Genomic DNA, 15,962 nt, shown 5'->3' with positions numbered 1-15,962 from the left:
GTCTCACCCAGTGCTGAATAAAAAGCCTCTTGCTGATTGCATCAAGTCTGTGTCTTGGTGGTGTTTGGAGTCGTCGCTCCTGAGATCTGGGTGTGGGGTCCCTTGGAGGGGGGTGTCTTACATTTGGTGTGTTGGCCGGGAACACAACCACCCCTCACTGACAAACCCTCCTGTGTCTGCCTCGTCTGTCAATGGTTGTTACTTTTGGTTTTGTGGTTTTGTGCCTGTGGTTTTACTTCTCTTGTGTCTGCTGGTACGAAGCTTTTTAGCCTGGCCAGCTGTAATTGGTGGGATTGCAGGTTGTCATCCTGGGGAACACCCTGGGAGGGGAAGATGTATGGGAGCCCTCTGCGGATATTTTGGAGGAGTGCCACATTTTGGTTGAGTGGAGTGGCACTCGGTGGCCCTGCCCGTTGGATAATTTCAGTTTCCTTCAGCACACTGGAGTGGCCGAGTGTGCTTCAGGCTTTTTATTCTGTTTTCTTTGCCTTTTTGGTATATGCATGTGGACTTTGACGATGGGACAGACTATTGTGACCCCACTGACTCTGACTCTAGACCACTAGAAGAAAGTTAGGGACCAAGCTCATAATCTCTCTCTTGAAGTTAAGAAGGGGCCTTGGCAGAATTTCTGCTCCTCTGAATGGCCTACCTTTAACGTAGGATGGCCACCAGAGAGAGTATTTGACTTGGATGTGATACGAGTTGTCAAAGATATTGTTTTCCAGCAGGGACTGGGGAAACACCCTGACCAGCAACCATATATTGTTGTGTGGGAGGACTTGACCTTCAGTCCTCCACCATGGTCTGGCCATGGGTCCGGACACCTAGAACCCCTGGAGGACCAGGCTCCCAAGTCCTGGCCGTGCAAGACCGCCAGACCCCCAGTAGTGAGGAGCCCTTCCAAGTGGCTCCCAAGAAGATTTACCCTGACACCCAGTCAGACCTCCTTCTCCTAGACCCTCTGCCCCGCTACCCACCAGGTTTGCCTCCCCAACCTCATCCTGCACCACCTCACCTACCTACACCTCTGGCAGCAGTGGCCTCGGGGCCCCTTGAGGATCTTTCAGGCCCTACCCAAGGGACCCGTAGTCCCAGGGGAGTGTCTCCCCAAAGTGCCCAAATCCTTCTGCTGTGTGCCTACAGCCCCTTCAATACTGGCCTTTTTCATCTGCTGATCTGTATAACTGGGAGACTAACCATCCTCCCTTTTCTGAGGACCTGCCAGACTAACCTCCTTGGTGGAGTTCCTTATGTTTTCTCACCAGCCCACCTGGGATGACTGTCAGCAGCTCTTGCAGACCCTCTTTATGACAGAGGAATGAGAGCGGATCCTAGTAGCAGCCCGAAAACATGTTCCAGGAGCAGAAGGACAGCCCTCCCAGTTGCAGAATATCATCGATGCTGGGTTCCCCTTAGATTGTCCTGACTGGGACTTCAACACCCCCCTGAAGGTAGGGAGAGACTGCATGTCTACAGCCAGACTCTAGTGACCGGTCTCAAAGGGGCGGCATGGAAACCCACCAATTTAGCCAAGGTAAAAGAGGTGGTTCAGGGACTGACAGAGTCCCCATCTGTGTTTCTGGAACAGCTTATGGAGGCCTACCACAGGTATACCCCTTTTGATCCCGCTTCTGAGGGGCAACAGGCAGCTGTGGCCATGGCGTTGATGGGACAGGCAGCCCCAGACATTAAGCGTAAGTTACAGAGACTAGAAGGATTATAGGACATCACTCTGAGAGATTTTGTGAAGGAAGCAGAAAGAGTATATTATAAGAGAGAGACTGAGGAAGAGAAGGAACAGAGAAAGCAGAAGGAGCAAGAGGAACGTGAGAATAGGAGGGAAAAGAGGCAGAACCAGACCTTGACATGGATCTTGGCTGCAGTGGTAGGTAGAGACCCTTATGTAGAACCTAGGGAGAAGACAGGGCAGATAGGGCACCTGGGCAACCCTTGCCAGAGGCCACTTGAAAAAGATCAATGTGCATACTGCAAAGAAAAAGGACACTGGGCTTGGGAATGCCCCATGAAGAAAGGACAAATTGGCCTTAGAGAAAGATGATTAGAGGGGACGGGGCTTAGAGCCCCTCCCCGAGCCTAGGGTAACTCTAACTGTGGAGGGGAAGCCTGTAGACTTTCTAGTAGATACTGGAGCTCAGCATTCTGTACTATTACAGCCCATGGGAAAGACAAAGAGAGAGAAGACGGGTAATGGGTGCAACTGGACATCTGCAATATTCATGGACTACTAAAAGAATAGTAGATCTGGGAAAAGGACAAGTGACTCACTCATTTTTAGTGATCCCAGAATGTCCCACCCCACTTCTGGGACGAGACTTGTTGACAAAAATGGGCACTCAGATCTTCTTCACCCCTCAAGGGGCTGAAGTAGTAGTGGAGGGCCCAGAACCAGGCACTATGGTTCTGACTCTCACTGGCTGATGAACACCGACTATTAGAAACTAAGGCCCTGACCTTGACAACTCAGTAGCAACAGCAATAGCTGGATGAGTTTCCTGAAGCTTGGGCTGAGACTGCAGGCTTGGGACTAGCAACTCAGGCCCCCCCAGTGGTAGTGGACCTCAAGGCTACTGCTGCACCCATTTCAGTGTGACAGTATCCTATGAGCAGGTAAGCCAAGGAAGGGATTTGCCCCGACATCAGCCACTTTCTCCAACTAGGGGTCTTGCGCCCCTGCCGGTCTCCCTGGAACATGCCCCTGCTGCCAGTTAAGAAGCCTGGCACTGGAGACTTCAGGCCAGTCCAGGATCTAAGAGAAGTAAATAAAAGAGTCCAAGATATTCACCCCACCATGCCCAATCCTTATAACCTACTGAGCTCCTTACCACCTGACAGACAATGGTACACTGTTTTGGACTTAAAAGATGCATTTTTCTGTTTGAGATTACACCCAGATAGCCAACCCTACTTTGCCTTCAAGTGGAAAGATGCAGAAGGGGGGCAGTCAGGCCAACTGACCTGGACATGACTGCCACAGGGGTTTAAAAACTCTCCGACTCTTTGACAAAGTGCTACACCCTTATTGAATGGCAAATCCTCAGCTCACCATTCTTCAGTATGTTGATGACCTCTTGCTGGCAGGAGAGGACCAGGCCATCTGTCTCTGAGGTACCAAAATGTTACTAAAAGAACTGGCACGTCTGGGGTACCGGGCTTCCACTAAAAAGGCTCAGATCTGCCAGCAGGAGGTGGCTTACCTGGGATATAGTCTAAAAGGGGGAAAGGATGGTTGACTGAGGAGCGAAAAAAGACAGTGACCCAGATTCCTGTCCTAACTACCCCCTGACACATGAGAGAATTTCTGGGAACTGCAGGCTTCTGCTGGCTATGGATCCCCGGGTTTGCCAGCCTGGCAGCTCCCTTGTATCTGCTAACCAAAGAGATTGCCCTTTTTGAGTGGGGATCAACTCAGCAGCAGGCCTTTGACAACATCAAACAGGCTCTCTTGTCTGCCCCAGCTTTGAACCTCCCTGATGAACTTTTGAACTGTATGTAGATGAACTTTTGAATTGTATGTAGATGAAAGAAATGGAGTAACGCGTGGAGTGCTCACCCAAACCCTTGGGCCATGGAAAAGACTGGTAGCTTATTTGTCAAAAAAACTGGATGCTGTGGCCAGTGGATGGCCTTCCTGTCTTAAGTCAGTGGCAGCCATAGCGGTGCTGGTAAAAGATGCTGATAAACTGACTATCAGTCAGAGACTGACTGTGTATGCCTCTCATGCGTTAGAGAGTATCATACACCAGCTACCAGACCGTTAGCTCTCAAATGCCCGCATGACCCACTATCAGAGCTTGCTTCTAAATGAGAAGGTAACTTTTGCAGCCCCCGCCATCCTTAACCCAGCCACCCTGCTTACTGAAACCACTGAAGAGACCATCCTCCATTCCTGCCAAGATATCCTGGCTGAAGAAACAGGGACACACCGAGACCTACGGGACCAGCCGTGGCCAGGGGTTGTGGACTGGTACACAAGCAGCAGCAGCTACATGGTTGAAGGTAAGAGGGTGACAGGGGTGGCAGTTGTAGATGATGAAAAAGTCATCTGGGCTAGCAGTCTGCCTGAGGGATCCTCGGCTCAGCAAGCAGAATTAATAGCTTTGACTCAAGCCCTAAGATTGGCTGAGAGACAGAGAGTTAACATTTACACGGACAGCAGGTATGCCTTCGCCATGGCCCATGTCAATGGTGCTATCTACAGACAAAGAGCTCACCTCTGCTGGAAAAGATGTTAAGAACAGAGCTGAGATCTTAGCCCTCCTAGAGGCCATCCACCTGCTAGACAAAGTAGCCATTACGTACTGCCCAGGTCACCAGCGCACCAATGACTGGGTAGCTAGAGGGAACCAGCGGGCAGATGCTGAGCCCAAAAGGGTGGCCCAAGGACTAAATGTTGTGATGATAGCTGATCCAGATACTGGAAGACCAAGCCCTTTTAAATACATTCCTGAGGACAACCAGAAAATGTTAGACGCAGGATACCAGACAGAATCACCGTATGGAATGAGGGAGACCGGAACTGGAAAATGTATCTTACCCCAGCTTGAAGTTGAAAGGCACCTTGATCAGCTGCACCGCTTAACTCATTTAGGATCTAAAAAGATGCAAGAACTGATAAAACAGTCTCCTTATCATATACTAGGACTTACTGAAATGACTGAAAACATTTTTAAGACTTGTAATGCCTGCCAACTTGCCAATGCCTCCTCCTCAAGGGCCCTTAAGGGAGCTCACCTACGATGCCAGAGACCTGTTAAGCATTAGGAAGCTGATTTCACTGAAATTAAACCCGCCAGGTATGGTAACAAGTATCTTTTAGTATTTATAGATACCTTCTCTGGATGGACTGAAGCTTTCCCCTGTAAGAAGGAAACAGCTCAAGTCGTAGCCAAGAACAGAAGAAATTTTTCCGCAGTTTGGTCTACCTAAGGTAACATGGTCAGACAACAGACCTGCTTTTGTTGCCCAGGTAAGTCAGGGATTGGCCAAGATCCTTGGGGTAGAATGGAAATTATATTGTGCTTACAGACCCCAAAGCTCAGGACAGGTGAAAAGAATGAATAAAACCATAAAGGAGACCTTGACCAAATTGTCAATTGAGACTGGCATAACAGACTGGACAGTCCTCCTTCCCTATGCTCTTTTTTGAGCTAGAAATACTCCGGGGAGATTTCCGCTCACACCTTTTGAGCTTCTGTATGGCAGCCCCGCTCCAGTTGCTGCACTCAGTGCTTTCCCAGTAGATGAGTTATTTTATCCCACTACCCTCCTCGGCAGGTTGAAGGCTCTTGAGCACATAGCCCCTAGCTGAAGTCTACAAGTCTGGGGACCTCCAAGTGCCACACCAGTTCCCGGTAGAAGACGCTGTGTATGTGAGACGTCACCACGCTGGAAATCTCAAGCCTCGGTGGAAGGGACCCTACATCATCCTCTTGACCACCCCAATGGCTGTCAGAGTGGATGGTGTCTCAACTTGGATCCATGCCTCACATGTCAAAAAAGTGCCCTCGTCGGCAGATGGATGGACAGTGGAGAGGATCCCAGACCCCCTCAAGATTAGACTGGTTAGGGCGGGCGGTGATGTTTCTGGCTCTCATTCGCCCAGCCTCCCCTAGCCCCCATACCCCTCAATTGCTCACTTGGTAAGTTCTTTCACAGACCGGTGAGGTGTTCTGGAGCGCCACTCGAGAAGCTCCCCCCTATACTTGGTGGCCTACCCTGACCCCAGATATGTTGGGGGAGGGTGGGACAGCGCCGATACAAGTCTAACAGAATCCATGAAAGCATGGTATCCCGGTAGCAATATCCAGCAAACTCTAGGCTGCAGTTATGGGGGAGGGGGCGCTAGAGACTGGGTTAAATAGAATCCTTTTTATGTCTGTTCCCAAGACGGGAGGTCCAGGAATATGGCCCAAAAATGTGGCAGCTTCGAATCCTTTTATTGTGCCCAGTGGGGCTGTGAGACTACGGGTCAGGCCTACTGAAGCCCATCATCTTCCTGGGATTTGATCTAGGTAAAGAGAAATTCTACTAGTCCCTCATGTGAGCACCATGAGTGGTGTAACCCCCTTGCTATAACTTTTACCGACCAAGGAAAAAAGTCACAAGACTGGATACAGAGGAGGGTATGGGGCTTACGGTTTTATCAACAAGGATATGATCAAGGAATTATGTTTGCTATTCAACTAGTAATTAAGACATTACCTGGGACAGCTATGGGGCAGAACCTCGTACTGCCAGCAGTAGCCCCTAGTCCTCAGGCTGCAGTAGTCACGGCAGTTCCTGCCCTTAGTGAAACTCAAACTGCTCTACCATCTTCTTCTAGCATTATCCCAGCACCTATCTTAAACACCGCTGATGCTAGGATAAACATGGTCCAACAGGCGTTTGTTGCTCTGAACCACTCTAATCCAAATGCCACCAAGTCCTGTTGGCTTTGCTATGCCACTCCACCCCCCTATTATGAAGCTACTGGCATAGATGGAAACATGACATGAAATCTCAATCCAGAATATTGTAGATGGTCCTGATTGGTCAGGTCCGATTAACCCTGTCCTCTGTTTCTGAACAAGGACTTTGCATTGGACACTTTCCGGCAAATAAGAGCCACCTGTGCAGGCGAAATTATAGTGTTAACTCCTCTGATAGTCGATACTTGCTTCCTCCCCACAACGGATGGTGGGCCTGCAACTCTGGTCCACCCAGCGATCCTCTGGAAAGATTTTTGTGTTCTGGTTCAGTTAGTCCCAAGATTATTATACCACACTGATTCTTCGTTTTTAGATGAAATAGAGGGTAAGAGCAGACACAAAAGAGAACCCATGACTTTGACCCTAGCCTTAATGTTGGGCCTTGGCCTGGTGGCAGGGGTGGGCACAGGGACTGAGGCACTCTCTGTTGGAGCCCTGCAACAACCTCTCTACTTTGCAGGGCTCCAACAGGCTATAGATGCTGACCTTAAATTATTAGAAGACTCTATTGCTAAATTAAGAGATTCACTGACCTCCCTATCTGAAGTTGTGTTACAAAATAGAAGCGGCCTAGATCTGTTGTTCCTAAAAGAAGGGGGGTTATGTGCTACTTTGAAAGAAGAATGCAGCCGGGCGTTGGTGGCACATGCCTTTAATCCCAGCACTTGGGAGGCAGAGGCAGGTGGATTTCTGAGTTCGAGGCCAGCCTGCTCTACAGCATGAGTTCCAGGACAGCCAGGGCTATACAGAGAAACCTTGTCTCGAAAAAAACAAAAACAAAAACAAAAAAACAAAAACAAAAAAAAAAAAAAAAAAAAAAAAAAAAAAAAAAAAAAAAAAAAAAAAAAAAAAAAAAAAAAAAAAAAAAAGAAAGAAGAATGCTGCTTTTACATTGACCACTCCGGTGTAGTTACAGATAATATAAACAAATTAAAAGAAAGGTTAAACACCAGACAGAGAGAGAGAAAAGAGAGAGAGAGAGAGAGGAGAGAGAGAGAGAGAGGAGAGAGAGAGAGAGAGGAGAGAGAGAGAGAGAGAGAGAGAGAGAGAGAGAGAGAGAGAGAGAGAGAGAGAGACAGAGAGACAGAGAGAGAGAGAGCCACCAAGGGTGGTTCGAATCATGGTTTAACAAGTCACCTTGGTTCCCTACCCTAATATCCATCCTGATGGGACAATTGATAATCCTATTCCTTTTGCTGACCTTCGGACCTTGCAACTGGAACAGACTGGGGGGATTTATCAGAGAAAGAATTAGTACGGTCCAAATACTCATGCTCCGTCAACAATATCAAACCTTGAAGAGATCAGAGTCAGATGTTCTAGGATTAGAACTAGTTCCGATAGAAGAGGAGGGAATGTGAGTTTAAGTTTTCAAATTGTACTGTGGGAACTTAACCATTGGTTGAATCCAGTGGGAGGCCAGTTCCCAGAACCCAGGAACAAGGGGACCAGAACGACTTCTTGGAAAAAAGTGAACAAAGAACTGCCAGATGGCTGACCTGCCCCTGAACCCCAGAGCGAGTCAGCACCAATCAGAGACCACCCCATACCTTCCTTTGTCTTAGTCTTCCCCCCCAGCTCCAGCAACTGTGTAGGTATAAAAAGCTGTCTAAATCTCTGCTTGAGGCTGGACTCCTCTACCCCTGTGTGGGATATGAGTCTCACCCAGTGCTGAATAAAAAGCCTCTTGCTGATTGCATCAAGTCTGTGTCTTGGTGGTGTTTGGGGTTGTCGCTCCCAACATCTGGGTGTGGGATCCCTTTGGGGGACTTACAACCTCAGTAGTCTTTTGTTCAAATCTAACATCCATTCATGATTAAAAACCCCAAAGAGTCTAGGAATGGAGGGAACATTGAACTGTGGGTATACTATAGAGGTCAGATCTATAGCTAACATCATATAAATGGAGGAAGAACTCAAAAGCATTCCCACTAAGACCAAGAGCAACATAGTTTGCTTTCTCCACTCTTCTCAGGGAGAATGCTAGAGTTAGCCAGAGTCAAAGCATCTTTGTGTGCAGACAAGATTCTGTGTGTCAGACTCAGCAGGCTTGAGCAGAAAGCTCTTAGAGCTGACCGATGCTTTCAGCAGGTGGCAGGACATAGCCCACACATAGAAATCAGCAGCCTTCCAATGTATCAATGGCAACAACACTGGAGAAAATCATGGAGATAATCCCAATCCCAATTCTTATCTCTGCAATAAATTTTCCTTTCAAAACAAGATTTCTCTGTTTAGCCTAAACTGTCCTAGAACTTGCTCTGTAGACCAGGCTGGCCTTGAACTCAGAGATCCATCTGCCTCTGTCCTCCCCCCCCCCCCCCCCCCCCCCCCCCCCCCCCCCCCCCCCGCCAAGCCATGCACCACCATGCCCAGCATCTCTGCTTTGAAAACTTCAAAATATAAAGAAGGAAATCAGGGAGGACACTTGTGAGGATTCTTCCTGGGGGTCAGCCTGATGACATCTGGAGTGAACTACAGTCCAGAAATGGAGGGCAGATTTTGAGGCTGGAAGACATAGGCTTCTGACCCAGATCTTGACTTGGAGATCTTGAGGCATAGTGGCCATGAAAAGCTTAGGCCCAGGCAAAGTAGCACATGCCAGTAACCCTAGGAGGCAAGCAGATCTCTGAGTTTAAGACCAGCCCCAAGGTCCAGGTCCAGGTGTGGTGGTACACACCTTTAATCTGGGCCACACCTTATGCTGGAAGCCTACATAAGGACATTAGAAGAAGGAAGGCTCACTCTTCTTTGCCTGCTTGCTTTTACTTACCAGCCCACCTGTTGGAACCTACTTCTTCCAACTTATATAGAAGACCAGCTGAGTCAGGCAGTGGTGGTGCACCCCTTTAATCTCAGCACTTAGGAGGCAGAGGCAGGTGGATTTCTGAGTTCAAGGCCAGCCTGGTCTACAGAGGGAGTTCCAGGACAGCCAGGGCTACACAGAGAAACCCTGTCTCAGGAAAAAAAAAAAAAAAACATTCCCTGTGTGAGTAAGAAGAGCTGCCTCCAGATGCCACAGGTTATTAAATAAAACCTAGGTGCCAGGGGTAGGCACTATTTCTGTAATCATTGTTCAGGAAGACCCCCAAAGTCACTCATAATATACAGGTATTTGCTATGGCTGTCAGATGCCAAGCAGAATTAGATGGTAGGATCATATTGCTATAAATGACACAGAGCTCAAAACCTTCCGAGGATACATGCACAGTTAATGATTGCAAGATATTTGATCATACCGTGAACCCTGAGTTTGTGTTGTTTACTGGAAAAACTTGTTTCTAGTTGTGGTGTGACTCAGCCTTTAAATTTAAAGGTGTGAGCTAAAGGCTCACACCTTTAAATTTCTCTAAAATACAGACATGCCAGTACACACCTTTAATCCCAAATAATGAAGGTAAAGTTAGTTTGTAGAAGGAAGCAGTCATGTTTAAAAGTGATATCTAATTGAATGGCAGACAAAGTAACAAATCAAAGAAAGATTGGACAGGATATTCCCAACTCTTAGGAGAAGAGAGAGGAGAGAAGAAAGGGAAGCCACTTAAGAAAATGTGCGAGAGAGGAGGCAGTTTTACCAGGAGAGTTTTACAGAGACAGGTTTTAGAGAGAACAGCTAGAACAGGTGAAGAGGGAACAAGCCAGAGAGTGAGAAGGAGCCAGAAGATGAGAGAACAGATTGCCAGAGTTAGTCTGAGGCCAAGCAGAGCGATTCAGTGAGAAGCTGAGAGAAGCCAGAGTGAATCAGTTAGTGTAGAGGAGTTTGAGCCAGAGCTCAGCAACAACTAGGAAGGGGTGAGCTTATTCAGCAGCAAGTCTCAGAGACTGAAAAACATTCTAGTGTAGTGTCAGGGAAGTGTTAGCAATCCCTCCAAAAATACAGACAGGAGCTAGATCTGATGCAACTCACAGCAGGGCCTTTATTCTATTTGAGTTAGCTTGGGCCCCTCAGCTCACCATCAAGGTGCAGGATGATGGTTTTTGATGAAGAGAGGAGGGGAAGTGTGCAGGCATCTAATTGGAAAGCTACTATGACCTTTAGCATAATTGGCTGGTGCTGGGAATCAAATTGTAAACTTAATTTCTATTTCCTTCTTCATTGTTAGTCATTAGGCAGGGGGTGTGGGCTTATAACCTGGGGGGTGCAGATCTGTTGGGGTAATAACCTGGAGATGCTTGTCTTTTGGGGGTGAGCCTAGAGACTCAAGCAAGGCTTGGGTTTTGTTGGGTGGGGCATAACTTGGAAACTAATGCTAGGTACTGGCCTATTAGTTTACCTGAGTTTAAACTTGGTTCAGGTTTTCTATAATGGAGTCTGAATTTAAAAGATTTGGCCTCCCACTAGGCCTAGCTAAGATTGTACAGAGGTTAGAAGCTTCCAGGACTAGGCCTAGGTTAGCAGACTGGGGCAGTATTACAGGAGAATGAAAGCACCATTGATAGTTACAGTTGGTGGAGAAGGGAGAGACGTCTTCTTCAGCAGTGTAGCCACAGGGAAGGCACACATGCTCCTGCCAGTCCTCACTCATGTGCCTATAAGCAACACTTGTGCAACCTATTGAGTCACCACAGCAAACAAGAGAGCGGAACTGAAGAGGCTGCTGGGAAAAGTGGGCAGGGGGAGAAGGGGAGGAGGCAAAGAGAGGGTAAGACTGAAATACATGTGCACATGTGTGAGATGTCATCACGAAATACAGCTGTGCTGGGCGGTGGTGGCGCACGCCTTTAGTCCCAGCACTTGGGAGGCAGAGGCAGGCAGATTTCTGAGTTTGAGGCCAGCCTGGTCTACAGAGTGAGTTCCAGGACAGTCAGGGCTACACAGAGAAATGCTGTCTCAACACCCCACCCCTCCAAAAAAAAGAAATACATGTGCACATGTGTGAGATGTCATCATGAAGCCAATTATTATACTTTATTATATTATATAATATATACTAATCAGAACATTGTTCTAAAAGGAGGGGCAAGGTTGCTCACGGTGGTATACACTTTTAGTCCCAGCACTCTGGAGGCAGAGGGAGGAAGATCTCCATGTGCTCGAGACTAGCCTGGTTGACAGAGTTTCAGGACAGCTAGGGCTATGTAGAGAGACACTATCTCAAAAACAAAAGAAGAAATTTGAAATTGATCCCAGAACCCATGAAGAGGTGGAAAGACAGAACCCACCCTACAAAGTTGTATTCTGACCTCTACATGCTCCCCACCCTAATAATAATAATAACAACAACAACAACAATAATAATAATAATAATAATAATAATAATAATAATAATAATAATAATAGCCGGGCAGTGGTGGTTAATCCCAGCACTTGGGAGGCAGAGGCAGGAGGATTTCTGAGTTCGAGGCCAGCCTGGTCTACAGAGTGAGTTCCAGGACAGTCAAGGCTACACAGAGAAACCCTGTCTCAAAAAACCAAAAAAAAAAAAAAAAAGTTGTAGTAGTAATAATAATGGGGCAAACTTACAACTTCCTAATCCTATATTTGAAATCATGTAATTTTCTATCTTTTTCCTTTTTTTGGGGGGGGGGTGTTGAGACAGGGTTTCTCTGTATAGCCCTGGCTGTCCTAAAACTCATTCTGTAGACTAGGCTGGCCTTGAATTCAAAGAGATCAGTCTACCTCTGCCTCTTGACTGAAGGTATTAAAGGTGTGTACCACTATGCCCCACTCAATCATGTGAATTTTAAGAGCAAGAAAAAAAAAGAAGGAAATCTGTCAGGACTGACAAAATAAATTTAGTAAAGTTGTAGGACACAAAGATCAACACAGAGAGATCACTGATGGCTTCTTACAACAATTAACATCTTTATTTTTTTCCATATGGCAGAGATTTATGGGGGATGGGGTGGACAGAGATGAAGGGGAAAAGTGAGAGAGGAGAAGAAAGGCTAACACTATCGAAAAAGAAATTTAGAGGGAACTTTCATTCATAGTTACTACAAAAATCAAAACATTTGAGAATAAAAAATTTAAAATATGTTTTTTTTTTTTTTTTTTTTTGGTTTTTCGACACAGGGTTTCTCTGTATAGCCCTGGCTGTCCTGGAACTCACTCTGTAGATCAGACTGGCCTCAAACTGAGAAATCCGCCTGCCTCTGCCCCCCAAGTGCTTGGATTAAAGGCGTGCGCCACCACCACCAGGATAGAATATGTTTTAAGATTTATTTTTACTTCATGTGTATGGGTGTTTTGCCTGTATGAATGTATGTGCATCTTGTGCATACAGTACACATGGAAGCCACAAGAGGGAGGTAGAGCTTGGACCTGGGGTTACAGATGATTGCGAGCTGACTGTGGGTACTGGAGAAGCAGACTGCAGTCTCCTAGAAGAGCAACCTGTGCACTCTTAACTGCTGAGCCATCTCTCTAGACACTTAAGTGTAGATTTCACAAATAAAAAGTTTTGCTTTTTCACCAAGATGGCACCAAAGGCAAAGAAGGAAGCTCCTGCCCCCTCCCCCAAAGCTGAAGCCAAAGAGAAGGCCTTGAAAGCTAAGATGGCAGTGTTGAAAGGCATCCACAGCCACAAAAAGAAGAGGATCCCGAACGCCACCTACCTTCCTGCGGCCCAAGACCCTGCGGCTCCGGAGGCAGCCAAATATCCTCGAAAGAGTGTGCCCAGGAGAAACAAGCTTGACCACTATGCTATCCTCAAATTCCCACTGACCACTGAGTCAGCCATGAAGAAAATATCGGATAACAACACTCTTGTGTTCATTGTGGATGTCAAGGCCAACAAGCACCAGATCAAACAGGCTGTGAAGAAACTCTGACATTGATGTGGCCAAAGTCAATACCCTGATAAGGCCGGATGGAGAGAAGTATGTTCGCTTGGCTCCTGATTATGATGCTCTAGATGTTGCCAACAAGATTGGGATCATCTAAACTGAGTCCAGATGGCTAATTCTTAATATATACTTTTTTTTCCACCATAAAAAAAAAGTTTCGAGCCGGGCGGTAGTGGTGCACACCTTTAGTCCCAGCACTTAGGAGGCAGAGGCAGGAGGATTTCTGAGTTCGAGGCCAGCCTGGTCTACAGAGTGAGTTCCAGGACAGCCAGGACTACACAGAGAAACCCTGTCTCGAAAACAAAACAAAACAAAACAAAACAAAACAAAACAAAAACAAACAAAAAGATTTGTTTTATGTATATGAGTGCTCTATCTGCGTGTACAACTGCGCACCAGACCCGCTAGGTTGAACCATGACCTCTCTTGGGCATGGATGGAATGCTGTCCACTGGCACACAAGTAACTCACAGTGGCTATCTCACTAAAGACAGTGACCTGCTTTCCTCCCAATATCCATTAGCTCCTCTGGGTGGAATGGGCTGCATAAGTCGTTCCTGTCTGTAATCAAAGGTCAACTACCTCCGGGCTAGGAGCTGCCATTTGTAACTGTTCCTGAGGTAGCATCTTGCTCTAGCTACTGTAGGCTGGGGTGGGGAGGAGGAGCCAGCCACTGCTTTGACAGCTTTTGTGGTGCCGCTTACAGACTAAAGTACTCCCCCTTTGTCGTATATGTTTATACATGTAAAATTAACGTATTGCATCCCGTAAGATACACAAATAAGATGTCTTGTGAAAACTTTGTCTGTGTGCACACCTGAATGAGTTTATGTGATCCATGTACATATGGGTGCATAGAGGCTAGAAGGCAGGCTAACATATGTAAACCTATAAGCTTCCAGGACCATGAGGAAGATTAAGAGTTTCAGGCTAGCCTAGGCTACTTGGCAAAACACTGCCACATAAACAAAGACACACATAACCTTAGGGAATCAGTGTGTTGGGGCTAGGCCTTTGAGATGGCAGCCACTGTGGCCACTGTGGTTAACAGGAGGGTAGCACACCATCTCCCATGGCCTCTGAGAAGCAGAGTGTGGAGGGTGTGAAGAGTGACACTCTCCCTTTCCACAGGCCGTGACCCTAACCCCTCTGTGCTACGACCTACAGCTACCAGGGTCAGCTCAATGGCCTGAGCTATCAGGCTGGTCTCCTGTATTTGTGTATATCCATCACTCTTCTCAGAGCTCAAAAGTGGCCCTGGGTGAGAACGAAGCTGTCTACAGAGCAAGGGCTTCAGAGGTCAGGAAACAGATAACAGAGTGTGTCCACCTACAGTATCTCCAAGCTCCTTGATTTGGAACATCTGGGGTTAGCTGAGCAACGGACAACAGGAAGAGTAGAGAGCTGTGGGGGAGGGGCGTTCCGTGTGGCTCTGCTGAGTGAGCTGTAGGGATGTTACGTCCTCTCCCAAGGTACAGCCACACACTGTAGAGTCAATCAGTCTCGGCACATCTCTCCATCTTGTAAAAGGGACGTAAGAGATGGAGTACAGGAGCTGACTTTGAAAGAAGCAACCAAGAACAGAAAGGGTGCTGAGGTGAGAGTTCCCAGGACGAGATCCAGCCAGAAAGCTAAGCCCACGGAGGTGGGGAGGAACCAACACTTAAACACCCAGCATAAATGTGGGGATAATACCCAGGCCTCCAGGTGAGGAGAGCTGCTGCCGCCACTGATGATCAACACGCAAGCCCCACAGAATCAACTGAGTCAGGAAGGTCATGGCAGACCAGGCCACAGCAAGACATTCAGCGTCCTCTTTCTCTTTCAAGTAGACTCCCATATGGCTTTGTAAGAGGTTGGAGGAATCCTTCAGACTTGGCCTCCTCAGATGGAGAGACTAAAGCTGGGGCAAATCCCAGAACACTTGTGTATCAGGCTGGTGGCCATGTTGCTCTTGGCAATAGTTTTTCTCCCGAGCACGTTCTGTGACATAGGATCTGTATATAATTCTTCCTATGAAACAGTCATCCCTGAGAGACTGCCAGGCAAGGGGAGTGAAGATCCTGGAGGGAAGGTGTCCTACATGCTGTTGATACAAGGCCAAAAGCAGCTGCTTCACCTCGAGGTAAAGGGACCCTACTCTGAGAATAACTTCCCAGTCTACATTTACCACAATGGCATCCTGGGGCAAGAAATGCCTCCCCTCTCCCAGGACTGCCACTATGAAGGCTACATGGTAGGGGTGCCAGGTTCCTTTGTTTCTGTCAACATCTGTTCAGGTCTCAGGGGGGTCTTGATTAAAGAGGAAACATCCTATAGCATTGAGCCCATGCTCTCTTCCAAAAACTTTGAACACGTCCTCTACACCATGGATCATCAGCCCATGGTCTCCTGCAGGGTCACTCCTGAAGACAGCCCGGGGAACACCAGCCATCAACAAAGAAGCAGGAAGCCTGATGACCTACTGGTTCTGTCTGACTTGTGGTCACACACCAAGTATGTGGAGATGTTTGTTGTGGTCAACCACCAGCGGTTCCAGATGTGGGGCAATAATGTCAACAAGACGGTCCAGGTGGTGGTGGACATCATTGCTCTGGCCAACAGCTTCATTAGAGGGATAAACACAGAGGTGGTGCTGGTGGGCCTGGAGATCTGGTCAGAGGGTGACCCGATAGAGGTTGC

The 15,962-nt window shown here is 47.5% G+C and overlaps 1 protein-coding gene and 2 pseudogenes across 1 annotated transcript in view; all 3 read left to right on the top strand.

Moving 5' to 3' along the window:
- The first annotated feature begins 518 nt into the window (after positions 1-518).
- Positions 519-4,950, top strand: LOC116070895 (annotated as a pseudogene).
- Positions 4,951-12,911: 7,961 nt separating this feature from the next.
- On the top strand, positions 12,912-13,435 carry LOC116070896 (annotated as a pseudogene).
- Positions 13,436-14,690: 1,255 nt separating this feature from the next.
- Positions 14,691-15,962, top strand: part of LOC116104634 (disintegrin and metalloproteinase domain-containing protein 1b-like) — a 3,336-nt gene continuing 2,064 nt past the window's right edge. Inside the window, exon 1 of the mRNA XM_031391137.1 lies at positions 14,691-15,957. Coding sequence (XP_031246997.1) covers positions 15,169-15,957 — 789 coding nt within the window. The 5' untranslated portion in view covers positions 14,691-15,168. The remainder of the gene's footprint in view (positions 15,958-15,962) is intronic.

This window comes from Mastomys coucha, unplaced genomic scaffold (assembly GCF_008632895.1).
Source record: "Mastomys coucha isolate ucsf_1 unplaced genomic scaffold, UCSF_Mcou_1 pScaffold22, whole genome shotgun sequence".
In the NCBI taxonomy this organism is placed as follows: Eukaryota; Metazoa; Chordata; class Mammalia; order Rodentia; family Muridae; genus Mastomys; species Mastomys coucha.
This window is presented reverse-complemented; position numbering and strand designations above follow the sequence as displayed.